This window comes from Hemibagrus wyckioides, linkage group LG14 (assembly GCF_019097595.1).
Source record: "Hemibagrus wyckioides isolate EC202008001 linkage group LG14, SWU_Hwy_1.0, whole genome shotgun sequence".
NCBI classification, from domain to species: Eukaryota; Metazoa; Chordata; class Actinopteri; order Siluriformes; family Bagridae; genus Hemibagrus; species Hemibagrus wyckioides.
The window spans coordinates 13156236-13183722 of NC_080723.1; the positions used below are offsets into that span (position 1 = coordinate 13156236).

At 41.2% G+C, this 27487-nt stretch overlaps 2 protein-coding genes across 9 annotated transcripts in view; both read right to left on the minus strand.

Moving 5' to 3' along the window:
• The window catches only part of LOC131364441 (zinc finger protein 469), a 205590-nt gene extending 186625 nt beyond the window's left edge, over positions 1–18965 (minus strand). For 2 of the 6 annotated variants that reach the window (XM_058407593.1, XM_058407590.1), the window contains exons 1-2: positions 18739–18889; positions 2478–2540 (exon numbers count right to left, since the gene is read on the minus strand). The gene's annotated coding sequence lies outside the window, so the exon portion shown is untranslated. Of the gene's footprint in view, positions 1–2477; positions 2541–18738 lie in introns of all 6 variants that reach the window. The other 4 variants (XM_058407595.1, XM_058407592.1, XR_009206474.1 and 1 more) reach the window with 3 other exon arrangements.
• A 2710-nt stretch (positions 18966–21675) lies between these two features.
• banp (BTG3 associated nuclear protein) overlaps positions 21676–27487 on the minus strand; it is a 45655-nt gene continuing 39843 nt past the window's right edge. Inside the window, exon 13 of one of the 3 annotated variants that reach the window (XM_058408360.1) lies at positions 21676–23035. In XM_058408360.1, the coding sequence (XP_058264343.1) occupies positions 22913–23035 (123 nt within the window). In that variant the 3' untranslated portion in view covers positions 21676–22912. The remainder of the gene's footprint in view (positions 23036–27487) is intronic. The other 2 variants (XM_058408359.1, XM_058408358.1) reach the window with 2 other exon arrangements.

Genomic DNA, 27487 nt, shown 5'->3' on the forward strand with positions numbered 1-27487 from the left:
TAGGGAATAAATATGAGCTAGATTCGGTGGGTGTGCTCTAGTCCAGAAAAAGAGAACGCTTCTCACGCAAAGCAGGAGGACTTGTGACAAATAAATTCCACCAGTCAATGGTTAAGCCTGTATCACTTCATGATATGTTCTCGTACCAGGAGAGAAATTACTCCGCAAAAGTGTGCCCAGATGTCTCTTCTTTCCCACTGGATATTCGGTCCCTTTTGTCATGCATTTATCACAGTGGTTTGTCCAGAAATCTTGCTCTCCTCAGCCCGAACTCTGATGGATATCTCTGTTGGTGGCCTATCATCACAATGAAGTCATGACACATGGATAGAATCACTTGCACTCTCTTCATCCTGGGACTGAGACCAGCATTCATCCTCTGTGAGCCAATTCTAACTCTATCCTCAGGAAAGAAAGCAGAGAGCATAGCAGCTCAGCCAAAGGTGTATACAAACACAAGTAAACCATAGAGCAGCTGCTGATGAGATGAGCCAGTGACAGAGCTGGTAATTCACTGCTAAGAAACATGTGCCATAAGCAGGGAACTACAGTGAATGGGTAAAATTTGGTTTATAATTGGGTTGAACAGAAATATGCACTGTCATGGTGATTGTAAGAAATAGAGCCGCTATTTGCCTTTTGGAATAATTATTCAGTAAGAAAGGTCACCAATTCTTTCATGTTCATAGTCCACACTCCAGAACTTTCCATTTTGGTTTGATTTGTTAGGAGGCTAGGGACAGCATGTGCACTATAATGTTAATTCATTAGGAAATAGCAAGTGGACTCATATTTCTTGGTCAACATATAGCACAAAAAGAAACTCTAAGAATATAGCTGTGTATTGCTAAGCCATGTGTTTTTGATGTTCAATCTGACACAAACAAATCTATAAACAGAAAGATTTTTTTCACCTGTTGAAGTGTCCAGGTCATTATATCCAGCTTTGTGAAGTTTGTTGAGACTGCACTGCCTATGTGTTGCTTATTCAGTGTGCTAATTGCAGTGGTGTTCTGACTTGTTGACAAGAAGCATAAATATCCTGAGCTTTGTTTGGTGACAGAAGTGGTCCCATACTTTCTACTGTTTGAGACAAGTGTGAGAGGTGAAGTGTGTGCAACTTTCTCATTATTGCTCATTACTCACTGTCCCTTTTAACCTATAATTTGTCCATGTTTTGCGTCTGCTGTTTCGCTCTTTAAGAATGTTGTTCTGTTTCCTCCCACAGTCCAAAAATGTGATGGACTGGTTACTCCAAATTACCCCTATATGTGAATGAGTGTCTGAATGAGTGTGCGAGTGTGTGTGTATGTACATGGAACCCTGCAACAGACTGGCTTCCCATCCAGGGTGTAATGAAGTCACTGTGACCGTGACCACGATAGAGCGATTACTTTCAAATAGAAATGCAAACGAAATATTTTGGCTATATAAAAGATGATGTTGAATGAGTGCCACAAAACAGGGCAACATGTCTAATTTGTTTCATCATTTAAATCGACACTGCAAAGCTCTGTATAAGAACTGCACAAAATGCAAAAAACTATTTTGGATGCCTTTGTCAGTGTTACAAGCGTCATAGAGAAATCAATGATGCAATAAGTTGTCACCTTGTAAAAAACTTGTAGTACCAATGAACAAGGTTAACAAAATACGACGCAGTATCTATCACACTATTTTTCTCAAATTGCCATTCCAGAAAAGCGAGCTAAAAGCTAAAACAGAGCTGTCACATGTGGATTATTTTGCTGCTACAGTGGAGATCTATAAAAGTCTGAATGTTCACTTTATTAATGAGGACCTCCAACTGAAAACTCTGTTTGTAAACGACATTTTTCCAATAGGATCATGAGAGAAGTGTGGGTGACTTCGGGCTTAGATGAGAGACATCTAGTCTGTATAACAACAGACAATGTTAAATTGTCACTCATAATAATTCCCTAATGCACTAATGATACATCCTCAGTGTAGTGCTCTGTTTCAACCCGGAGTTGAGTGTACAGGAGGGAGCCTTCTGTGATCTAATGAATTCCCTTCTCTTCTTCATTTATAAATGCCCCAACAAGCATTATTAATATCATGACATATATAGATCATTGACTTTTGCCTGGATTGATAGAAGAGTATTATATGAATTCATTGATATCATAACTATTCAAGCAGTGCATTAAACTACCCAAAAAGTAAAACATCAATTTCAGCTTTTTTTATTGTTTCTATCATTCTAGAGCGATCAATTCTTTCCAAATACAGCTATTCAGAGTCATCTGAAAACAGAATAGTTACTGAGGTTATTGTCATCTGTATAATGGCTACAAACATACTGGACAATGACAAAACACTTACCTGCAATTAAAAAAAAAAACAGTTTTTTGTTAACTTTATTTCTATAATCTGATTACTTTAAAATCACTAAGCAGCCATTTAAACCCAATACTATATGTGATCCTTCCCATACAAGAAGACTGTACACATACCTGCAAGATAGATCAGTGATGTTGTCTGTGTTTCCTCTCCACTTCTGTAGACAGCCGCAGTCCCTGCCAAACAACACGCATCAATCACTTAAACTCATCAACGGGTTAAGTGACTCATTAATTTCCTCCAGTGCCAAAGGAAGGAGAATTTTCCTATTCCAGGCAAAACAGCTGGTCTGCACACCCTAAGCTGGACCTAGCTCAATAACAAGGCTTTATTGAAACTTTCAGGAAATACCCAATGAATGCTTCAAAACAACCAAAAAACATTGTTTAAAAATGCAGAAAAGGAAAGGACCACCCTTTTAACCATACATGTATGTGTACAAGTGTACCATCTGATAACACATCAAAGCATCAAAGCACTGGTGATATTTGCTCAAGGCAAATTAGCTCAAGGCATGTTCTAGCTCTACACTAATCTGTTTCAGAATAAGGTGGATTAAACATAACAGATCTGTTGCACAGTGAATCATGAATTTGCCTTACTTATTCTGACATCATACACCAATCAGGCATAACATTATGGCCACTGACAGGTGAAGTGAATAACACAGATTATCTCCTCATCATGGCAGCTGTTAGTAGGTGGGATATACTGGCTAGCAAGTGAGTCTGACAAGGGCCAAATTGTGATCACTAGACGACTGGATCAGAGCATCTCCAAAACTGCAACTCTTGCGGGGTGTTCCCGGTCTGCTGTGGTCAGTATCTATCAAAAGTGGTCCAAAGAAGGAACGGTGGTGAACCAGCGACAGGGTCATGGGCGGCCAAGGCTCATTGATGCACGTGGGGAGCAAAGGCCGTGTGGTCCAATCCAACAAACGAGCTACTGTTGCTCAAATTGCTGAAGTCGTTAATGCTGGTTCTGATAGAAAGGGGTCAGAATACACAGTGCATGATGGGTCAGGGCTGTTTTGCCAGCAAAAGTGGGACCAACACAATATTAGGCAGGTGGTCATAATTTTATGCCTGATCGGTGTAGACACTGAGACACTATCCGAACCAAAGTAGGACATCTGGGACTCTTCCCCCAGAAAAGAATTATGAGAATTTGATTTGAACATCATTGAGACTTCAGAAAATACCAAACAAAGCCAAAGGTAAATGTACTTTTAAGCTAAATACTTTTTTATTAAATACAAAAAAATAAATGATAGGATAATACAAATATGTGATCAATGAACCAATCCTTAGTCAACTAGTAGAACACCAGTGCAGGCTATTGACACTGATACTGAATGTAATATGGTTTTCCATAATTGATCAAGAAGTGCAGGGCAGTAACACAGCATCGGAATGCAATCAGAGTAATATCAGCACCATGGCCAGCTACCACAACAAAACTATTGAAAATATGCACATGTACCTGAGGCAGTGCTGGAACTGACTGAGGATGTGCTTTGATGATTGTATGACTGTGCGCAATCAAGCGCAATCAAGTCTAGGTAACCAGTTCATTAACATCTGCACGGTAAACTTCACGTTTCTGGAGACATGGCACTTAATCTGCCAAATAGAAACAAAAAATCATATACCTGTATGGCCCTCAGGAATAGTACACATATCTCTATGCCTACCCGTGCCACAAACTCAGTGAAGTTGAAGAAGCCATTCATTAATGAATTGAACAAAGTTCCCAGTTAAACGAATGCTTTACAACATTGATCACATACCGAATATAAACCATCACATATGGACTCCAACAGGTGCAATTATGTCACTGAGGTCACACCAGGATTTAACATATGACAGGAGTGTGTAAGCTCATTTAAACACTGATGGCTCTGTAATGATTTCCAAAAGCTAGATAAGGTCTCAAACTTTAAAACCTTCCCCAAGCTGAAGTCTGGAAAGAAGCTGATGGAAAAAGCTTCTCTATTATATAGTGCAATTTAGTATAATGTCCATCAAAATATGAAATTAAATCAAGCCTCTCAGGGCTCTAATCTCATGAGCCCCACAACAGATGTATGTACATACGGACCAAACTCCCATAGATGGAGAACCACACAATTTAAGCTCAGCTGGGAGCTGAATCAAGAGCCCAAAACACCTGCATGCTGGGAAAAGTATTGGACAACAAAATAACAGATGCTCTATGGTCTGTTCAGCTGATGCTCTGACGCTGAGTATTTCTTTCTCTTCAACCCTCAGATTCCGATGAGAATCTAAATCTGAATCTGCAGATGCTGGTTCTCCAGCTTCCTGCTAAGAGCTCTGAAACACTCAAGATCTTCCTACACAAACTTACAAGAGGATGCACTTACCAGTCATTTCCTTCAATGATTGTTTGCTTTTGCTACACAAATTCACTCAATTTGATGGCAAACAAACAAACAAATAGATGAAACAGATGTGTTTTAAAACCAGAGAAGTACTGAAGAATAGGATTCATTTAAACTTTGATCAAGAGAGTTGATGAGTGAGGCTGAGACTATCGTATCATATTTAACTGAAGATTAGAGTTAGATATACAATAATTTACTCAACAGAGGGTCTACAAAGAAATATAAAATATTAGACACCCCGGTTGCTGGTTTAAAACAACACACAGGACACTAGTAGAATTTTATAGCTTGTGATAAGTTGAGACAAATATATATACATACATTTCAGACCCACTGAAAGCTCTACAAGTGTTGCTTCATTTACCTGGAAGAAATCCAGCTGGAAAGCCATCTATAGTTCAATGCTCTGCGGATGCATCATTTTATTACACAGACCGCTGACTGGTGTATAGGAAAAAGATTAAAAGTGACATTTGAGAAAAAAGAGAACAGAACACATAAAAAAGAGTGTCAGGAGTAGGAAAGGATATACTAAAGGTTAACCGTGACTGTAACATGAGACTGTTTGACTCATTCACAGGGAGATCATGGAAAACTAAACTCTTAATAATTGTCATGTACAAAATGACACAGGGTCTGAACAAAAGCTATGGTCTCTTTTACAAATGTAATACATATGTGGCACTTAGCTCTATACCTGTAAGGTATAACTAACCGTCTACTATTTACAAAGTGACAAAATACACCAATCAGGCATAACATTATGAGCACTGACAGATGAAGTGAATAACACTCCTCATCATGGCACCTGTTAGTGGGTGATATATTAGGCAGCAATTGAACATTTTGTCTTCAAAGTTGATGTGTTAGAAGCAGGAAAAATGGGCAAGTGTAAGGATTTGAGCGAGTTTGACAAGGGCCAAATTGTGATGGCTAGACGACTGGATCAGAGCATCTCCAAAACTGCAGCTCTTGTGGGGTGTTGCCGGTCTGCAGTGGTCAGTATCTATCAAAAGTGGTCCAAGGAAGGAAAAGTGGTAAACCAGTGACAGGGTCATGGGTGGCCAAGGCTCATTGATGCACGTGGGGAGCGAAGGCTGGCCCGTGTGATCCGATCCAACAGACGAGGTACTGTTGTTCAAATTGCTGAAGAAGTTAATGCTGGTTCTGATAGAAAGGTGTCAGAATAGACAGTGCATGACTAGACAACTCTGTTTTGGCAGCAAAAGGGGGCAGGTGGTCACAATATTAGGCAGGTGGTCATAATGTTATGCCTGACCGGTGTATACTGCGAAGCACACAATGATGCCACTAACTAAATTAACATCCAGAGAAAATGTTGAAGAGAACAGGAAGACCTGATCTGCGACATGCTTTTTCAATACAGCTAGCTTCATTGGGAGCAGAGAAGCTGTTTTTTGTTTTTTTTTACCAGGGCTAGACTTCCACGGTAACTTATAACATATGGGAACATATGGTTGGCATTGTGAGTAATTACCATACAGTAGTTCAGTCATTCATACAAGCAATATGTACACAAACCACAAGGTTCATTAGTACACAAAGCCCAGACAAGTCAGGTTCAGGGGTCTGGCACTACAAGGGCTTTGTGCGTATGTGTATGTCTGTGTGTGCATTTGGGAAAAATTAGACTATGATAAACAGGTGGCACAGAAACATAGGAAAGAAAAGAAGCAATGGTATCATGTGAAAATCCAAATGCTGGAAGCTAGGACAGTTCACTATGTGTTTACGGAGAGTAAGGCTGTTGTGGTTTTTTTCCCCAGACTCAGAGTCACTTTTGCAGAGAGTTGGGTAAGTTTGATGTGTATATATGTTGTTTCCGCTAGCAGCCTAGCAAACCTGAATCCTGGTCTTTATGAAAAAAGGGGACTGAGATTGACTTCAACTGAAACCACCGTTGTGTAAACTATCTGCTCTTGGTAGTATCCTGGTACTGATATATACACTATATTGCCAAAAGTATTCGCTCACCTGCCTTGACTCGCATATGAACTTAAGTGACATCCAATTCCTAATCCATAGGGTTCAATATGATGTCGGTCCACCCTTTGCAGCTATAACAGCTTCAACTCTTCTGGGAAGGCTGTCCACAAGGTTTAGGAGTGTGTTTATGGGAATTTTTGACCATTCTTCCAGAAGCGCATTTGTGAGGTCACACACTGATGTTGGACGAGAAGGCCTGGCTCTCAGTCTCCACTCTAATTCATCCCAAAGGTGTTCTATCGGGTTGAGGTCAGGACTCTGTGCAGGCCAGTCAAGTTCATCCACACCAGACTCTGTCATCCATGTCTTTATGGACCTTGCTTTGGTCACTGGTGCACAGTCATGTTGGAAGAGGAAGGGGCCAGCTCCAAACTGTTCCCACAAAGTTGGGAGCATGGAATTGTCCAAAATGTCTTGGTATGCTGAAGCATTCAGAGTTCCTTTCACTGGAACTAAGGGGCCAAGCCCAGCTCCTGAAAAACAACCCCACACCATTATCCCCCCTCCACCAAACTTTACACTTGGCACAATGCAGTCAGACAAGTGCCGTTCTCCTGGCAACCGCCAAACCCAGACTCGTCCATCAGATTGCCAGATGGAGAAGCGCGATTCGTCACTCCAGAGAACGCGTCTCCACTGCTCTAGAGTCCAGTGGGGGGCGGCTTTACACCACTGCATCCGACGCTTTGCATTGCACTTGGTGATGTATGGCTTGGATGCAGCTGCTTGGCCATGGAAACCCATTCCATGAAGCTCTCTGCGCACTGTTCTTGAGCTAATCTGAAGGCCACATGAAGTTTGGAGGTCTGTAGCGATTGACTCTGCAGAAAGTTGGCGACCTCTTCGCACTATGCGCCTCAGCATCCGCTGACCCCGCTCCGTCAGTTTACGTGGCCTACCACTTCGTGGCTGAGTTGCTGTCATTCCCAAACACTTCCACGTTCTTATAATACAGCTGACAGTTGACTGTGGAATATTTAGGAGCGAGGAAATTTCACGACTGGATTTGTTGCACAGGTGGCATCTTATCACAGTTCCACGCTGGAATTCACTGAGCTCCTGAGAGCGACCCATTCTTTCACAAATGTTTGTAAAAACAGTCTGCATGCCTAGGTGCTTGATTTTATACACCTGTGGCCATGGAAGTGATTGGAACACCTGATTCTGATTATTTGGATGGGTGAGCGAATACTTTTGGCAATATAGTGTACATCAAACATCCTTAGAACACTGTATTTGTTTTACCTTTGTGGTGTGAGTGTTTGCACTGAGAGCATCATGAAAAATGCATGTCCCATGTTGACCTGCGTGACTAAAAGTGTCTTTCAAATTTATTTTTATTTTTGGAATAGAAAATGTCAAAAAATATTATTAGGGATATATTAGACAGCAAGTGAACATTTTCTCCTCAAAGTCGATGTGTTAAAAGCAGGAAAAATGGGCAAGTGTAAGGATTTGAGCGAGTTTGACGAAGGGCCAAATTGTGATGGCTAGACGACTGGATCAGAGCATCTCCAAAACTGCAGCTCTTGTGGGGTGTTGCCGGTCTGCAGTGGTCAGTATCTTTCAATAATAGTCCAATGAAGGAACAATGGTAAACCAGTGACAGGGTCATGGGCGGCCAAGGCTCACTGATGCACGTGGGGAGTGAAGGCTGTCCCGTGTGATCCGATCCAACAGACGAGCTACTGTTGCTCAAATTGCTGAAGAAGTTAATGCTGGTTCTGATAGAAAGGTGTCAGAAAACACAGTGCATGATGGGTCAGGGCTGTTTGGGCAGAAAAAGGGGACCAACAGAGTATCAGGTAGGTCATAATGTTATGCCTGATCAGTGTAAATAAACAATTATTGCGTGCGTAAATGCAGTACTCAACAGTCAGTACTAAGACATTAAACCTCCTTTGCAAGATATCACAGCTTGCAAACCCTTTCTGAAGCTAGTTACATCTCTTTCTGTTCTTGTTGTAGGAATTTTCAACCTTTATTCCTCACAGAACACTGAGTCTAGTCCTGACATATTCTTGGGCCATCTTGAATGCACATTAAGCATGATTAAGATCTACACACAGAATATGAGGGCAATTCCAGAAGCTTCATCTTGCCTTTCCTGAAGTAGATCATCATGAATTTTAAATCCATTCCTCCATGTGTTTTCTGTGCCACTGGCTGGTACAAAACCCCAGAGCGTAACAGATCCACACACACACATGCTTAACAGTTAGCAAAGCGTTCTTTTCATGAAACACGACTCCTTTTTTTCTCCAAACGGACCTTTTGGAGAGATTAGGACCAATTTGGAGAGATTAGGACCAAATATCCTTTTTTTGTATTTATCTAGATATTTTGCATACTTTTTGAAAGTAATTTTTAATCTTTTCTATCTGAATGTTGTTTGGTCAAGCCAAATATTGCCTTGCTTTCCACAGTTCCCTTTTAGTGCAGTTTTATAATGACATTGCAGACATTGGAAATTGTTAGCTGGCAGCATTTTGATATACCGAGACATCAGTTAGCTTGTGTTTGAGTCAGAGTCTGAGTTTTTTCTGTGTTTAAATTTAATCAAATATACTAGGCTGCCAAAGGTTTTGGGACAACCCTCCAAATCATTGAAATCAGGGCTTTGGCTTGTCCCCTTAGTTCCAGTGAAAGGAACCCTTAATGCTTCAGAATACCAAGACATTTTGGACAATTTTATGCTCCCAACTTTATGGGAACAGTTTGGTGATGACCCCTTCCTGTTCCAACATGACTGTACACCAGTGCACAAAGCAAGGTCCATAAAACATGGATGAGTGAGTTTGTTGTGGAGCAACTTCACAGAGTCCTGACCTCAACCCTATAGAACACCTTTGGGATGAATTAGAGTGGAGACTGCGAGCCAGGCCTTCTCGTCCAACATCAGTGCCTGACCTCACGAATGCGCTTCTAGAGGAATGGTCAAAAAATTCCCATAAACACACTCCTAAACCTTGTGGAAAGCCTTCCCAGAACAGTTGAAGCTGTTATAGCCAGCCAACTCCATATTAAATTCATGTGCATGTAAAGGCAGACTCCCCAAAACTTTTGGCAATATAGTGTATAAAGCAACTGTGCATTAATATTTGCACCAACAAAATTATTATTATTTCTAAAACAATTTGCTGCAGAGGTTTTATTTACATCCTTTCAGAAAAACCAACAAAATATGTCATGTTGCCAGGTGTTCCCAAACTGTAAGCATTTTCAAATGTAATAAATACAAAATGCTTAACAGAAAATATATTAAACCACAAATCTCATAAAAAGATAAAAATCATAAAAATATAATAAGAGAATTAACAATACACAGACCAGGCTAAAAAGGTAGACAGGTTTGTGATCTGGATTTAAAAGTCTTCTAGAGAGCTGATTAGGGTTTAAGAGCAATATTAACACGAGTGGACTAAAGTGCTTCAGGAGAAGAGCAAGATATTCAGCAAGCACTAACACCATCCAGGGCTGAAGATGAACGGTGTAGAACTTGATATGCAGCCTATTAAGACTTGGGTAACACTGTACGTTATATTCGTGATAAATCAACATAAAACCAAATGAACCAAAAGATTCAACAAAGTGAACCATTTTTTCTGTTTACTGACAAGACAGTGTTATTGCCATTGTGTGCCTGTGACTGTTTTATTTTCTGGCAAGACTATGTGAGCATGCACAATCTGTCTTCTGGCCTGTATCTTAAGTCTAATGAAGACCAGCCTTTGTTTTGGTCATCTGCTCTGAAGGGGGATTTGGTGGTTTGGGTCTAGCATGATGGCATGTTCATTGCAGACTTTATTTTAGATGTGTTGTTTGGCAGTGACTCATTTCAGCATGAGAAACTGATTGCTTTAGTGCTGACAAAGCTGGTTTGAAAGGTTTGACCTAAATCTCAAAGCTTGACCATGACTTTGTCTGCACAGTGTTATTACAACCACACTGATCTTAAGACTAAGAGTTCATTTTTGTACATAGACAGTCTCACAGATGCTTACAGAGCTGCCTGAGAGTCTCCGGTCATCTGTTAGTCAAGTGCACAGCTTCATATCCACTATTGAAATTCCTTTACCATAACCATCTGCACATGTTTATATGGTCGCTTTCTAAATCCATCTCTTCCCACAGCCTGAGTGTGTATATATATCTCTCTGGGCATCAAACAGTGTGCTGCTAGCTAGAGCATCTGCATTGCATAAACATCATTTTGGCGAGGGTGCCAAGCACAGAGCAACATTATGTAGCAGTTTTCCATATTCTCTTTTCCATGAAGCGTTTTGCCAGATGCTCCAGTCTCACTGACTGTTCTCATATTCACTAAATACATTATCACTGACTCTCACCATCAATTTTCACATATCTCACACAATTGCTGAAAATGGGACATCAGAAGAAGAAGAAGAAGAAGAAGAAGAAGAAGAAGATGATTAGTGCTCATAATGTTATGCCTGATCGGTGTATATCACAGCACAGAAAAATTATTTTCTTCACATATCCTAGCTAGTTAAAATGTCGGATTCAGAGCGCAGGGTCAGGTATGATACAGCATCCTTGGAACAGAGATCATTAAGGTTCTTGCTCAAAGGCCCAACAGTGCCAGCTTGGCAGTGCTGGAGCTTTAACCCTCAACCTTATGATCAATAATCTAGAGGCTTAATTCTTGAGCAACACCAGTGCAACACTGTCTCAATAAACCTAACTATTTCCTCACACTGCATCATTTTCTCATGAATGCCAGCTTCTCTCATTCTTTACCAAGTAAATAATCCAAAATTCAAATAATGCTTGAATATTCTCCTCCACGGTCATGACGCACTAATACAAAGACAAATAAACTATCATTATTATGTAATCTCCTGCATACATGTGGGATCTTTCCATAGGAGAGGAGCAATAGGTCAAGCCATAATCATTTGTAAACCTATGAAAAAGCAGATGTACGTCATGTGTAACACAAATAAAGAATAACTCTGTGAACAGGCTGTGTCCTCCCTGTAACGAGAAGTAAGCTGTGGTAAATGTTTTCCTTTCTTAAAAACAATCATCCATGTGGAAAAATGAATAGATCATTTAGAATGCAGAAGTCGAACACGCGGGCCAAGACAGAACCACATGCTCCTGCACATGATCCCACACACATACCCCATAGCTGTTTTTGATATATCCTTTATATGTAATGTCACGCTTTTCCAAGCGAATTTCAGGTAGAGTTTCATGTTAATGAGCTTAATAATTAAAACACTATTTGATAAAGCAGGACTAATATCAGGCTGAAGAAAAACACATGTTCGGTCTGCAATCTGAAGACCTGGTTCGCGATTCTTCTTCTGGCTACATGATTAAGTGTAATGATACACATTAACCACGTCTCATGAGGAATCAATCGCTCCCAAACACGTGACATCCACCTGTATTATACATCCAGCACTAATCGAAATGACATGCATTTCTGCATTTCCTCAACAAGTGCAATTTTGCAGAAAAGATTAGGAGATTTTTTGGGAGGATTACACAACACACAAAATTGCGTTAAACTGTTACGGTCTTAGAGCTGTAAAGTTGTGGAAAATGGGAACAGCAGACTAATCAATGATTGTGCTGCAATCTGGAAGTTGTTAATATGCAACTAATGATATGATGACATGCTTTTAAGCCAAACTGGGAGTGAAATGATATGAACGAAGTTGAAAACAGGACCATGTTTCAATTAGGACGAGAAAATTAGGTACAAACAAAATAAAAATGAAAGGGAGTGTGACTGGGGAAGTGTGAGTATGAGAATCAGGCTTTACCCCTGAGTCTACCCCACTAATCACCTCATCCAACCTTCTAAACAACACCACCAGATGTGAAGCTCAGCCAACACCTTTTTCTCTCGTTCTCTCATTCTCTGCTCATTCGTTCACATACAAAACACTTTGCCGGGGGGCATTTCCATAAAGATTTCCATTTCCATAAACAGTTTCACACCCTCACACTTCACCAGGATTGTAACACACTTTCAAGTCACTCCTTGACCGTTTATAACCCCAGCCTGCAGTGGGAAGATACACACACACACACACACACACACACAAAAAAGCACAGCAGAAAAACCTAAAATGGCTTCTTTCATCCTTTCATTTCATGCCCGAATATCAGATGTAAATCATTTTATAAAACAGATAACCAGTAGCTGGAGGAAAAAAAAAAAAATAAACAAATACTTTTTGTTTAGAGCTGATTGCTGGGTGGAGCATCCAAACCTCAAAACCAGGCAGCCTCCCTTTCTTCTTCCTACATCAGGATCCCGGCTCAGGTCTGACCTTCTGTTTTATTTTAAATCAAGCATACTGCCTGGGCCAGCTGATTTGGCTGACCGCCTGCTCCAACGCTAAACCAAAAAAATGTAATCATGCTGTGTATTTCAAATATATGTGATTTATTTCAGTGAACAAGATGTGATAGACCGTCTGGTTCTCATTTTCCTCCATCACTCTTTGCCACACATTCTGGACTGCATTATGGAGGGAACAAAAGAATGACAGGCCCGGACAGGGAGCGTTGTTTGTATGGAGATTAAGTGCACTGCATTGCGTCTCTCAGGCACTCCTGAGCTCAGTGACCAGCCTACAAGATGGCATTATTTGGTCGGTGCTAAGGACTGTACTCTTTCCCTGGAGTCACAGAAACTTGCTCAGGAGAAACTCATCCAGAAAGAACTTCTTGTCTACTTCTAGAGCACATCTGGAAAGTTTTAGGTCATGTGACAAACGCCATAGATAAAAAAAAAGCTAAAAAAAAGTTTATCAATAAAGGGGCTTTTCAGCGAGATACTGTAATAATTTAGGGTGTATTGCTACACCCTTCTGCATACAACTTTCACACCCATTGTTTTGTGTGGCTGGTGAAGTGTGTACACAATCTTAGGAGTGGTCCAGAGAATTCATTCCTGGTCCTCGTGGGTTTAAGTTCAACCGAAAACCCCGGAGCAGCGCATCGTGTGTGAAAGCTTTCCGCTCTCAGCACCAACATGACGTGAGTGCTACAGCTAGTCATGTTTCTACTTTCATGCTAGTAGGGAAAGGGTTATTTTAGTAAGTTATATAGAAAAGCAGACTTTCATAGGTCTGGAGTGCTGTAATTAGCTTTGTGGTTCAAGCGCTTGCAGTGAAGGTACGGCTGAAAATACACATCATGTGCTAGCCTGCACGTGTAAAAACCTGCTTAGATGAGAGCACTTCCTCAGTATTTCTGCACAGTGACATGCCGTGCATCCAGTAAATGCTGATCTTCACTACTTAAGTGTAAGGAAAATAGCACGGACAAACGAAAGCATAATGCCTACCACTTTGCAAACATTGCTAGACAAAAGTGACAGAATCACGTCAATTCAGGAGGAATTCATGATTCAGAAGAAAGTTTGAGAATGTCCTCAGGTATGACGGGAGACATAAGACAGGTTTGATCTAGGCGTGGCATGAGGTAAGGATTTGGGATCCAAAGTGAAACATCCTTTAGACCCGTGAAAAGACCATCCAAAAATCTTTATTCATCAATGAAATCTGATTCCACTTTTTATTGTCCGACTACAGGAGATAAATCATAAAAAAATATGACTCAGGTCATTCCCTCCCTTAACTACTGGTTTTGTCTTTAGCATTCTCGTCCTCAAAAGTGCAACCATTACAGCCTGAAGAGGAATGCTACCAGTCTTCTGAATGCCTAGCAATTACCTTCCTAACAACTTAATTCACACCACAGTCCCTGTCTGACAATGAGCCCTCATGAATTAAGATCTATGAGAGGCAGCCAGAACGAGGCTAGACCAAGGGAGGGCTGAGGAGGGGAGGGAGAATTAAGTGGTTTAGCCCGGGACTTTACACTTCCGCACAGGGCACGACCCGGTGTGTCTGTCTGGAACATGGCGTTCTGAGACAGTGTGTGAGTGATGCTGCTGTTCCTTTTCACTCCATTTCCCATGTAAACTTCAGTCGCACCCATGTATACAAGAATCCCAAATATTTGACCTAAAAGACTTGAGTGGAATAACAAGGCATTGGCTGAAAGTTAATAAATACAGACATTATTACAGGATATGTATGTTGATAAGAAATAAAATACAACATGCTTCCTCCCCTGAAATGACCTCTTAGTGCTCGCATGTTCTGGCATTTTAAAGGAGTAAAAATTATCAAATGTTTTTGGCTGCAACTGAAGCATGACTCGAATCCCACATCTGGCATGACCATAACAAAGATATGAAAAAAGGAAAATCAAAGGCAGCTTTTCCCAAGCCAGATATACTTTGTGTTCAGGAAGAAAGAGAGAGAGAGAGAGAGAGAGAGAGAGAGAAATAGTTGTATTGCATTAACAAATAAGAGCTCTTTCTCCCATGGAATATGAACACGATATTCCATACAGGAACCTAAAGCCTAATCCCACTCACCAAACAAAAGCCTATTCAGCATTTGTCAAAAAATCCCTGACGCTGGATGTGTCAGATGTCACAGTGAATCAATCTATGATATCCCTTGTGCATGCTGCACGTTATATAAAACCATTTTGCAGCATTTCTCTCATTTCTTAAAATTATTTGTCAATAAAATACGATTAGACTTTTTGCATCTGTCTATTATCAAAACTATCTAACCGTCTGTGACAACTTTTCAGAAGTGCTTCTGGGAACTGAAAACATTACAATACCTAAACTGTAGCTCCGAGACTTTTTATTCAGCGCTGAATGCTTTTGTATAAGGTCTGTGATTCGCTGGCATAATGCTGTGAGTCCCACTACTAATGATCTGAAATAACCGAACATTCCAGAGAAACTGAAACGCATTATTATTATTATTATTTGTTCAATTACCAAATTGCAAAGCAAACTGGATGCAAGTTGTCTGAACACTGTACTCAAGATCAGCCAACTCAAAATCAGACTCTGTTTTATAGATTTCCAATCGAATAGATGCAGTGTAAAAATGTGCGCACTAAAAATGTCTCTGGGATCTCTGCCAAAGCTGTTAGTGTTGACTCGGTAGTGCCAGTTTGCTTAACACACTAACAATAATTTGCAGAAACTCCGACTGTAACACAGCCCCCTCTCACAGCTGATGGTTATTTGCCTCATTTGCAAAAGGAAACTGAAGAGATTTGACTTGGACGAAGTCTCTGCCTCTCCACTCTCTCTAACAACAAATTGCTTTCAGCCCTGTAGAGATTTCTGGAAAAGAGTTAGACGTCTTGAAAAATATATATAATTATGCATCCCCACACATCGCCACTGAATAGACATAAATTAAAAGATAAGATAAAAAGAATGCTGATGCGTAATAAATTATTCATGAAGTGCTGGAACATTCTGAGAAACACAATCATGTGTGAGACTCGAGAGCGATACTCTTCGCAGCTTTATGACATACCATACTTATTAAAACAGTTTAAGTGAAGTGAGACTGAAGTCTGTATGGGGGGTGATTGGGGGATCCTGACAACTCATTAAGCAATCCAAAAACTAACCAGACACATGGCAGTCTGACGAATGCGTTAGCTATTATACTGCAACGAGCCATAACTCCTTAATGCAAAATACACTATTATTGCTTCTGGCAAACAGTTTTGCTGCTACCCTTTTATGTATTCTTGGATACATTTCTGCTAGTGTGATGCTGATACTAAACTCCAGTTCAAAATTGATGCAAATCTTAATTATGAGAGAGTATGAAATCCTGTGTTTTAATTTTGTGTCGAATAAATGGGTTACACATTACACCAGATATGAGACGTGCTATTCCACAAGTCTGAATTACACTTTCTCAGCTGGTGTGTCTCAAGATTAGAGAGGGGGTGTGTGTGACCCAGCATCTCTCCTCCTCTTCAGTCTCAGCACCTCCCACACACACACCCCCTGGCGACCTCACCATGACTTACAGCTTCCATTAGAAACATTTACTACTGCTATAAGAAACAGGAAGATGGTGGGGGTCCACAGAACTGTGGTATGTCAATGATTTTGTTGTTGTTCGGGGGCATTTTGTGCCCAGGGAAGACACTTACTTTTGAATCTTGAAATTCTTAAAACATGAAAGGAAACTGCAGAGTGGACAGGACAGGTGGTCCACTGTGAAACATGCCAAGTATGTTTACTGAAATATGTGGATGTGCTTGAAGATACACTATATTGCCAAAGGTTTTGGGACACCCCTCCAAATCATTGAATTCAAGTGTTGTGTTTCAGGGGTGGGGCTTGGCTCCTTAATGTTTCAGGATACCAAGATATTTTGGACATTTTCATGCTCCCAACTTTGTGGGAACAGTTTGGGGATGACCCCTTCCTGTTCCAACATGACTGCACACCAGTGCACAAAGCAAGGTCCATAAAGACATGGATGAGTGAGTTTGGTGTGGAGGAACTTCCTCAACCTCAACCCTATAGAACACCTTTGGGATGAATTAGAGCGGAGACTGCGAGCCAGACCTTCTCGTCCAACATCAGTGCCTGACCTCACAAATGCACTTCTAGTGGAATGGTCAAAAAATTCCCATAAACACACTCCTAAACCTTGTGGAAAGCCTTCCCAGAAGAGTTGAAGCAGTTATAGCAGCCAACTCCATATTACATTCATGTGCATGTAAAGGCAGACGTCCCAAAAGTTTTGGCAGTATAGTGTATGCTGGTGCTAATTCATTGCCTGGTGCTTCATTTTCTTTATTCCTTCCTGGGAGAGGTTAATGCATGGACACAGCTTCGGTTTGAACAATGAGGGAGACTGAAGTGTGAATGCTTCCTGATATTTAAAAAATGCCAAAAAAATATATATTAGTGTCATTACATAATTTTCCACTGCTTATCTATCTTTCTGTTTATCTACCCATCCATCTATATGTCTAAAGTATATCCATTAAAGTAAAAGGTGGACACTAGGTAGTAAGAATGTACGTGTAGGTGGCCAGTCGCTTAGCATCGAATTGAGGATGATCACAGGTGTATCGATTCTGTCAAAGCTTCACATCACCTCACAAAGTTAAGAGTAACAGAAAGCAGATCTGTAAACAGAAGATGGCACAATGTGATGTGAAGTCTAAACTGCCTTGTTGTTGATAATAATGAGAATAGTTAGCACGCCTTTACTCATCTTCACCGGTCCTGTCCCAGATCAAACAGCAGTACTCAAGCGTTGCGTTATGAGGCACTAGTTGAGCATTACTTGCAAAAAGAGAGATTTAAGTATCAATTATGACACAAAATCAATTAATGCTACAAAATAAATGACTGCTTCACTTGATCATGGTGTAAATAATGGGGTGGGGTTATAATTGTTAGTTCTGGTTATTATGGGGGTACACTCCAAGTCCCACAAACCCACCCTGGGGGTAATTGGTTATGGGTTACTGATATGATGAGCATGATGCTGATGGTGTTATTCGTAGGAAGTTGTGGAAGTGGGTGTGTAGCAGAGTGGACTGATGAGGATGTGAGAGAGCTGGACAGAGCTGGACCGTCCCACTGGTGGCACGATCCGAGGTGGTCGAAAGGCATTGCAGGTAATTGAGAAAAGTGTGAAAATGAAGAAATAAAGTCAACTGGAAATGTCTAAAACACTTTCTCTCTCTCTCTATCTATATACAAGTGAAGAGCACATATTAGTCAGAAATACTGATAATGCAAGTCTCAAAATCTCTCACACTCAAAGAAACTACAGAAAGTAACAAATAAGCAACAAATATAAACAAACATAAGACGTGTTAAAACGCATTTAAGCTAAAGTCGCTTCAAATGGTCATTTCTTTCAGGAAGAGCCGCTATCTAAGAGGAGGTTCCGTCATGCGATACTGAGTGAACGCTGGTCCTGAACTTCACCTCACGTCACCTCCCCTTAAGGTTCAGTCTGAGGCCGAGGCTCGAACTCAAGTGCCCTGATTCCCCCTTTATTTTTGCACTTGTCTTTGAGTGTAACGGCAGAGGTAATCAGACTCACCCTTACACTTTAGAAACGTGGTTGACGAACGCAGAGGAACGGCTCCTCCATAGCCCCTCGCGCTGTGTGCTAGAGCCGTGGCGCGCGCTTCCCGCTCCGCTTCATCCGCGTATCTGCGCGCGCGCGCGCGCACGTGCCGCTTTGCGCGCGTCCCCGCCCACTGAGTAGAAAATTTAACCTCTACACTACCAGCGTGTCTATAAACACCTCACACTCCTCACACAGCGGCACTCGATCACTTCGTGTGGCTTTTAAACGACATCTGAAACAAAACAAGGCTAAATACAAACTTGGGAATAAATTAAAGAAACCCCCGAACCCATACAGCTGAGATTACTCCGAGCCTGGCCCATAGAGACTGCCAAATTCTGTCAGTGCGATGAGAACAGGCCTGTTGGGAAATATACTCTATCTGGAGTCAGTTTTCTAATACAAACATTCAAAATCCAGTCTGAACTGTAAAGACCTTGGGAAAGAGCTTTAAAAAATCGTAATACGGCACAGAAATAAGAAACAATTCGAGCACACAAGTACTCGGTGGATAATAAGGTCTCTCAGCTACTGAACTCTTCATCCCCTGAGCCTGATCCATCCTTTCCCACTATAACCACCCATGAACTCATTCCAATGTTTATAAAGCAATAAAAGGCCTATTAGGCAATGAATTTTGGTAAGAGTGCAGCAGGAAGTGTTCATTAAGAGAAGCAAATGATGTCATTCTCTTGGACCAAAGCCTGTGTCATCCTTTTATAAACCACTGGATATAAACGTATTTATACATTTGCCAGAAAAAAACTATAGTAAAACTGTTTAATTTTCTTGAACCAGCAGTTGGTTCTGACAACTGAGCAAAAATATCAAGGATGTTTTCAGGGTTTTAGACACGGTGGCAAAGAAGGGATGGAGCAGCAAGAGCACATGGTGTAATGGGTGACATCATGTATAGGGAAAATGTTTGTAATGTAATGTGTTCTCATAATATTAGATTTGTTCCTTGTTGCAAGAAAGCATAATGAATGAATAACCATTATTAGGTTTTATCTCATTTTATGCAACTGATGGTTAAGGGCCTTGCTCAAGAGCCCAGCAGTGGCAGTTTGTTGAACCTGGGGTTTGAACTCACAACCTTCCAAGCAATAATCCAAGCCCTTAACCACTAAGTTACCACATCCCCAAATTTCTCAGATATGTGTTCAGAAGCCATTAGAATGGAAAAGTTTGTTTGCCCCCTAAGTGCTATTCATTTACACTTGAATAACAAGCTGGACCTATCAGGAAAATAATACCCAACCTTTAAATGAGGCATGGTGGCTTTGTATAGTACATGGCCCACAAGTCAAGATTCTCTCTATTGCTGTATTTTTCCATCAGATCAACAAGTAAGGATTTATAACCACTGGGCTACTTTTTAAACTTTATTTTTTTTCTTGTTTGGACCCTTGAACAGCTTTAGTCTGATTCAAACATGTCCTACTCCACTTAATGTGTTCCCAGATATCCCCTTCCAGGCTTGTAAAAAGTAAAAAGGGGAGAAGGAAGGAGGAATAGTGGATAAACAGACCAGGCGAATCCAAGCTGAAGGAGGTGAGAAGCTGTGAGGGAGGCAAGAGGGGAGTAAAGTGTGCTTGCTGTATCCTAGCTGCTGCGAAGGTGTGGGAGCTCAGAGTGGGCATGAAGACAAGCCGCCTGAGAGTAGTGATATACTGCTCACCTCCTCCTTTTTCGTTTCTGTCTATGGCTTAGACCCCAGTAATGCTCTGCTATTTGGTCTTTTCTTCCCAAGGCCTCTTGTCATGACAACATGGACAAGCAGTCCCTGGTGCTGAGCCCAGGTTGTAAAAGCCGAAGAAACTAGGCCACTGCACATGGAAGTTTTTGCCTGTCTTTTTGTTTTTTAAATGAGCAATGAGGACAGCCAGGTCCCATAAGAGTCGGATGAGTCAGGCAAAGAAAAAGGGGGTGAACGAGGGGTTTTCAGCAGCTCCAGCTTTGCCAAGACTGCCCCAAACAGACTGATAGTAGAACAAAGAGAGGAGAGGAAGAGAGGGAGACAGGCAGATAAAAACGGATGAAGGGAAAAGAGAGAGCAAAGGAGAAGAAATCTGAGAAAGCAGGGTTGTGTTCAAGTGCTGGAAAGATAGAGGAAGGAAGCTTAAAATAGTGGTTAATTGACACACTGAGACTAAGAGAAAACAAAAGGAAATAGAGAAGAAGGGGGTTTATCAACGTTTATACAACTTGTTTCTTGCAAGCTCTCCAAAACACACCATTACATCACAGAATGTGTGGGAACTGCAGTGAAGCTCCAAAAAGACTCTTTATCTCTCTCTCCCCCAGTCTTCCTGATACCCATCGCCAGAGACTCACTCCTCCATCTGGAGTACACACTCTCACACATATACACAGACACACAGAGGAAGCATTATAGCAGGAGTGGAAGCTTAGTTCGGTCACTGTGATGAGAAAATATGTGGTGACCTAGAGGAAGTACTTTATCCTTCAACACACCCAGTCCCCAGATTATAAAATTAACAGAAAACAGACTACTCTTAACAGCAAACAGCCACAATACCACGGTTATATCACCACCATCTATTACATTCACGTGTTCCAATATTTGCGACAGATTTTGATTCATACAGAGCTCTCATAACTCATCATGAGACACAGTAATGTGTCCCAAAAAAAACCCTCTTTTTTTCTGTTCTCTAATGAATTCCTCTTGATGATTCTCTTCGAGTGTTAGTCACACACACACTGTGTAAAGCAGTGTGTTCTCTACAGCCCAATTCAAGGCTTGATGGAGACTCAGCAAACATGTGATTCTTTGTTTTGATTAGACCACAAGTGAACAGCTGGTCTCTAGAGTTTTACAAGTGGTGGAAAGCCAGCATCACTTTGAGATAACTATCCACATATTAAAGCACAGCGATGATAACATCACATTTAATTACCTCTGGTTGCATCTCTGACCAATGGTGTCCTTACCTGGTTACTGACCTTTTGGTGGACAGCTTCCTTGAAAACAGAGTTGCAGATATTCCAGATACTGTCCATGTTTTAATAACAGATTTAATCGTGTTACACAGGACGTTCAAAGTTTAGATATTTTTTAATCACCAAACAATGAGGATGTCTGTCCTGGACTGCTTAACAAACACTGGAGCCTTTCTATGTACATTTCAGGTTTATTTATATTAAAATCATGTGATGATGGTGAAATAATTGTACACAGTTGGACTCCGTTATGTGACATATGCTGGAAACCGCTTGCAACATAGCTAAGATTCATGACATAATCCAAATTATGTTCATTTTAGTTCCAGGCTGTACCACTACAAATAGGTGGAAATGTTCAGGGGGGGTGAATACTTGCAATACAATGTATGTACATGGACTTGAGTATTGTTACTGCCAAATATGTTTCCTATCTAGAGTCATAAATATTTTTTTTTTTTTTACCGTAAGGTAATAAGAACTTACAATCCACTTATTGACAGCAAACAAAGAAAATTAAAAAAAGAAATTCACTTATTAGTTTTCACGAAGCAGTCTTATGTCAGGTATGCGATAGATGCTCCAGGTGACTAGGAAACCCCAATCTTGGAGAAAGCATGTGAAGCAACACCTCCTTCATTTGCAATCTTCACTTTTTACAGGGTAGGATCTTTGTCGTAACTGGGAGGAGATTAGCTGAACTTGAAAACCTAACAGCTAGACAGACTCCTTTAAGCTGTAGTTAAATAAACTCATCGCACAGTGAAGCTGCTGCAGTGATGGAGCGCAGATGCAGAGGGGGGGAAAAACTCCTTCATCCTGTACTCAGCTGGGCCACAGTCTGTATCACATGCAGCTTTGACAAGCCTGCACTACAGCCAACATTGCTTTTGTGTTAATAAGCCGACTGGCCGCTTTCACAGTCTGTGATTGTCAGGAGATTGCCAATAGACTGGTTGACCCAAAAGGAATTATATGATTTGTTTAAACTAAGACTCTCCAGGCTAGGCTTAACCCACGGTTGTCCACTCAAATTTTGAATTTGAGCATCCTCACATATCAGTCTTTCTCTCTCTCGCTGTGAATCGCAGGTGCTACTGCCGCACAGTCGCACTGATGCATCTGTGTATGTGGAGGAGTCTTGTGTTTGAGAGAGAAAGTCCATGAGCTGGGTGTCTCAGGTGCCCACTGTGTTGACAGGCATCTGAATCTGGACCACTTCGCCGTTCGCACCTTGCTGGATCTGTATGGCCTCCTTCACTTCCATCTCTGCTTGCAGAGCAGATCCTAGTGCCTCAGCCTGAAAAGACAGAAAGAAGGTTTTTGATGAAAACAGACAAGCAGATGACAAGATTACAGAATTGGAATGGAAAATAACCGAAGCCAAAAAAAAAAAAACCTGATTAGAAAAGGCCGTGACAGCCATACCATGACAGAAATGTATACCATGTTATAACAAATCTGTCATCACTGACATCTTTTTTCAAACGTACTGCGCTAATACAGTGTTTATTTTCTTTGATCACTGTTAACACTACTGTTATGAAGTCGACTCAATCAGTGCTGCAGTATTTGAGAGCCCAACCAATAACGGGCAGCTGAACCAAACTGATCTGCGGAGGGGTTGGATTAAGGCTATACTTTATCTCTGTCAACCACCAAATAAAAACAGTGTGTGAGGCAGAGCACGAGGGATGACTATGAGTCACATCTGAGAGCGGAGCATGTTGAGTGAGTCATTCCTTCCTCTTACACTCGCCAAGAGACTGTACACCTGCACAACATGAAGAAGCAATGTCACTCAAGGACATGGCCCAGGCACACACTAAAACCTCTTTCTCTCCCTTTCACACACACACAGCACACAGCTGTGAATGCAACAGCCTACACTACATCAGTCCCTTATGTGCCATAGCCCTAAAACATGGATGTTTTGACCTAACCACGTTCAACGGATACGATTTCTGCCAAGTGCTTTGTCCCATGTCCTTCAAGCATGAATTGCATCTCTTCCACAAGAGGGCAGTGATGTGAATTCCTGCTCATACTTTTGTTACAGAGCTTTTCTAAATTTCTATGAGAATATTGGCAGTGTAGATGCAATTAAGATCAAATTTCATTTACTGAAATGTAAACAAACTGGGTGGGGAAAGCACAGTAGCATCTAACACGGGTCATTCATTTAGTTGCGCTTATGCAGCATCCTCATTGTTGTTATTCTCCTCCAAAAAGTACACCGATCAGGCATAACATTATGACCACCCGCCTAATATTGTGTCGGCTCCGCTTTTCCTTCCTTGGACCACTTTTGATAGATACTGACCACTGCAGTCCGGGAACACCCCACAAGAGCTGCAGTTTTGGAGATCCAGCACAATTTGGCCCTTGTCAAACTCGCTCAAATCCTTACGCTTGTCCATTTTTCTGCTTCTAACACATCAACTTTGTGGACAAGATGTTTCACTTGCTGTCTAATATATCCCACCCACTAGCAGGTGCCATCATGAGGAGATCATCAGTATTATTCACTTCACGTGCCACTGCTCATAATGTTATGTCTGATCGGTGTATATCTGTGTTTATTCCACCATCTTGATCTTGGTGCAAACATATACAGCTGCACTAAATGCGATAGAGATAACGAGCGTAGAAGAAACAATGAACAATCACTGGACATATTAAGGCACGTTAGGTCTGAAGAGAACTAATTCATTTCAGGAAAATTCATTTCGGGCTTGTTCCCGAGAGAACATCAGTGATATCTGGGATCCATCATAGAGACCTTTTTTCTGTTTGTAAACATTAGTGATGTCATGCACCAGGGAATGCAGAGTGCAGGCAGAAAGCCAAGCAGCAGCCAAAATAGCTAGCTAGCCTGTTTACAAATTTTTTTTTTGTTACAAACAATATTAGCCTTGTTTCAATATCAAATACTTTAGTGTAGGCACACTCAAATGGATTAAACTACAGCAAAAAACAACCTCTAAGCAATATCATAAAGTGCTGATTAAAGCATAGTGGGTTTGACAAATTATCAGTCACAAAAACACATGCACATCTCTTCATTTACAGCTGAGCTGTTTCTGTCCAGCACTTCCTGTCTGGAAATGTTCTTTGACTTGTCTCAGTCCACTTTTTTGTTATTTAGTATCTGTTTTGGAAACTTTTACATTGCAAAAAAGAAGGCAAACAAAAGGTCAAGTAAAGTGCTCACTAAACAAAACCACATGTTGGGTTAGATGATGATAGCAAGTCTTGTAATTCTCACTGGCCTTATGACAGTAAGGGGGTCGTCAAAGTTTGGTTTAGGTACAAATGCAAGAAATCACAAATGACATGATTCATAGGTTAATATTGTGCAATTTGGAGAAATCTGAGGAACTGTTTTGTGTAGAACTGGCAGTGTGTCTTATCTGTATAATGCTTCTGCTGGTCATGAAGAAGTGGCTGTCTAGCTAAATATGGCCTGATCAATGCCCAACTAGTTATAATACAATAAAAATGCAGACAGGGTAAGAGTTAAAATTTCACTTAAATATGAAACAATATACAGTGTCCTTTCTAAAACTCATGCTGCTGCTGTCCTCTGGCTGCTCTCTGTTCAGGGTCTCTACATTCACATCCATGTCCCATTTTATCCAAGCCTGGGCCAAACACTAAGAGTTAGCCCCTCTGTGTCTGGGTCAGTTCCTTACCCAGGAATCGAACCCGGATTACGGCGGTAAGAATGCAGGATCCTGCTGCTGGACCACTAGCGACACACCTTTCTAAAACTCATGTAATTATGACAAATTTCATAATACCTCACTAGCTGCTTTGACTGGTTCCCCCCTGTGAGGTCAGCGCATGGTTGAAAAAGGAGTCAGAGAATGGGCACGTAATCACCAGCTTAATTTGCTCGGAGCTTGTTGATTTAAATCAACTCATTTGTTGATTTCTGTCCAAAGCTTTGATAATCATCAACCATTAAACACATTTCCAGATAGCTACAAAGTGTAAACAAACATGATTACAGCAACAGCTACAATAAAACCCAGACGGTCCAAGAAAGCGTAGCTCAACGCACGGGATAATGGAGAACACACTCTCCAGTGAACCCATGTTGTCATAAAATGCTCCCAATGAGGCAACATTGCTTGAGCTCATGCTTCAAAGCTGAGAAGGCAAAGGCATCAATTTCAGAAGAGACTGACTGTGTGTGAGAATCAGGCCAAATGGGCAGAGCCTGATCTGCTGAACATGGCTAGTTATGAAGTCTCTCACAGACTGGCCCTCTGGGCTTGGCACCACATGCTGAAAAAAGATGACAGACTGAGTGCTGAAGATCAGCCAAAGAGGTTGTGTATTTGAGGTATAGGAATGACAGACGGGAGATGGAATTTGAGAGAAAAACAAGATGCCAGGAACGTTCAATACCCAGGCTTAACACTTGGACAGCAGCCTGTTAAGAGCAATATGAGGACATTTTGTTTACATGAGTTTTGTACAGGCACATCAGGACAGGATGTGTGTATTTGTCTGAAGGAGAATACAAGAGATCTGGAAATTCAGAGAAACAGTGGAAAATGGAAGAGTGAACATATGCCACGGTACACTGGAGATGTGGACACTCGCCCAAAGACAGAACAAGAGAGAGGACCAGAAAAAAGTAGGGCAACAGGGAGGCAGATGCAGTCCAACACTTTACAGCATTGACATTAATGAGCCAACAGTGCAAATTAAACGGTCTGCTTTCCCTGGACTAACCTTACAGGATAGGAAAACAAAACTCCTGCTCTATGCAGATGACCTGGTGCTGCTGCTGCTCACTGTATATGGGCTATTTACCTTTATTGGATCCATAGCGACTTACAGAAGTGCTTTATAGTCTCTATCAAAAGCACATCCACATGCTAAAGCACTATGTCAGAATGTGTAATAAGAATAACGCTGACATAACATAACATAAATCCTGTTAGGCAGAAGGGTTAGGACAGCAAGAAAAAAAAATGACAGATTAAATAAATAAGTAGTAATTCAAGTCCTTGCTGAAGAGGTGTGTATAAAGACAGCCAGTAACTCAGCTGTTTGGACAGCCAGGGAAAGTTCCTTCCAGCACTTGAGTGCCAAAACATAGAAGAGCCTTATTGCAGGTCTTCCTTGTATCTTGAAGGATGGTAGAACCAGCTGAGACTTGTTAGAGACTGAAAGGGACTGTGGTGCAGAGTAATGTGTACGCCTCAGGTATGTGGCACTTTTACCATCAATGGAGGGAATGCAGCAATAGGGTGGTGTGGGAAAACTCGTAGAGATTGGAAACGTTTTACAGCTGCATTCTAGATCAGCAGCAGGGGGTCAGGATGGCATCCAGAGGCAGACCTTCCAGGGAAAAAAAATGTAGTAGTAAAGTCTTGAAGTTTTGCTGGGATTTTGTTTCAGTTGACGAGCTGCCATCCATGAGCAGCACCTGGATCTACTGGACAATGACTGCTAGAACTGAGGCCTGGCATCAAACCTTGACTAACATGATGAGTTTTAGGAAAAGTTCAGATGCCAGGAGAACAGATGCCAGTTTTGAGGCATCTCTATCTTAGAGCACACAAGACAATACAAATCACATCATGTCAGCCTCAAAATAGTATTTGGGGAAGTTTTAGAATATCAGTGAATTCACACAAAGCATCATGATGGTATCCAAATTGAGGTATCCACCTTGACTCAGTGTAAATTAATGAACATCATCACTGGGATTAAAACTTGTTTGACAATATGG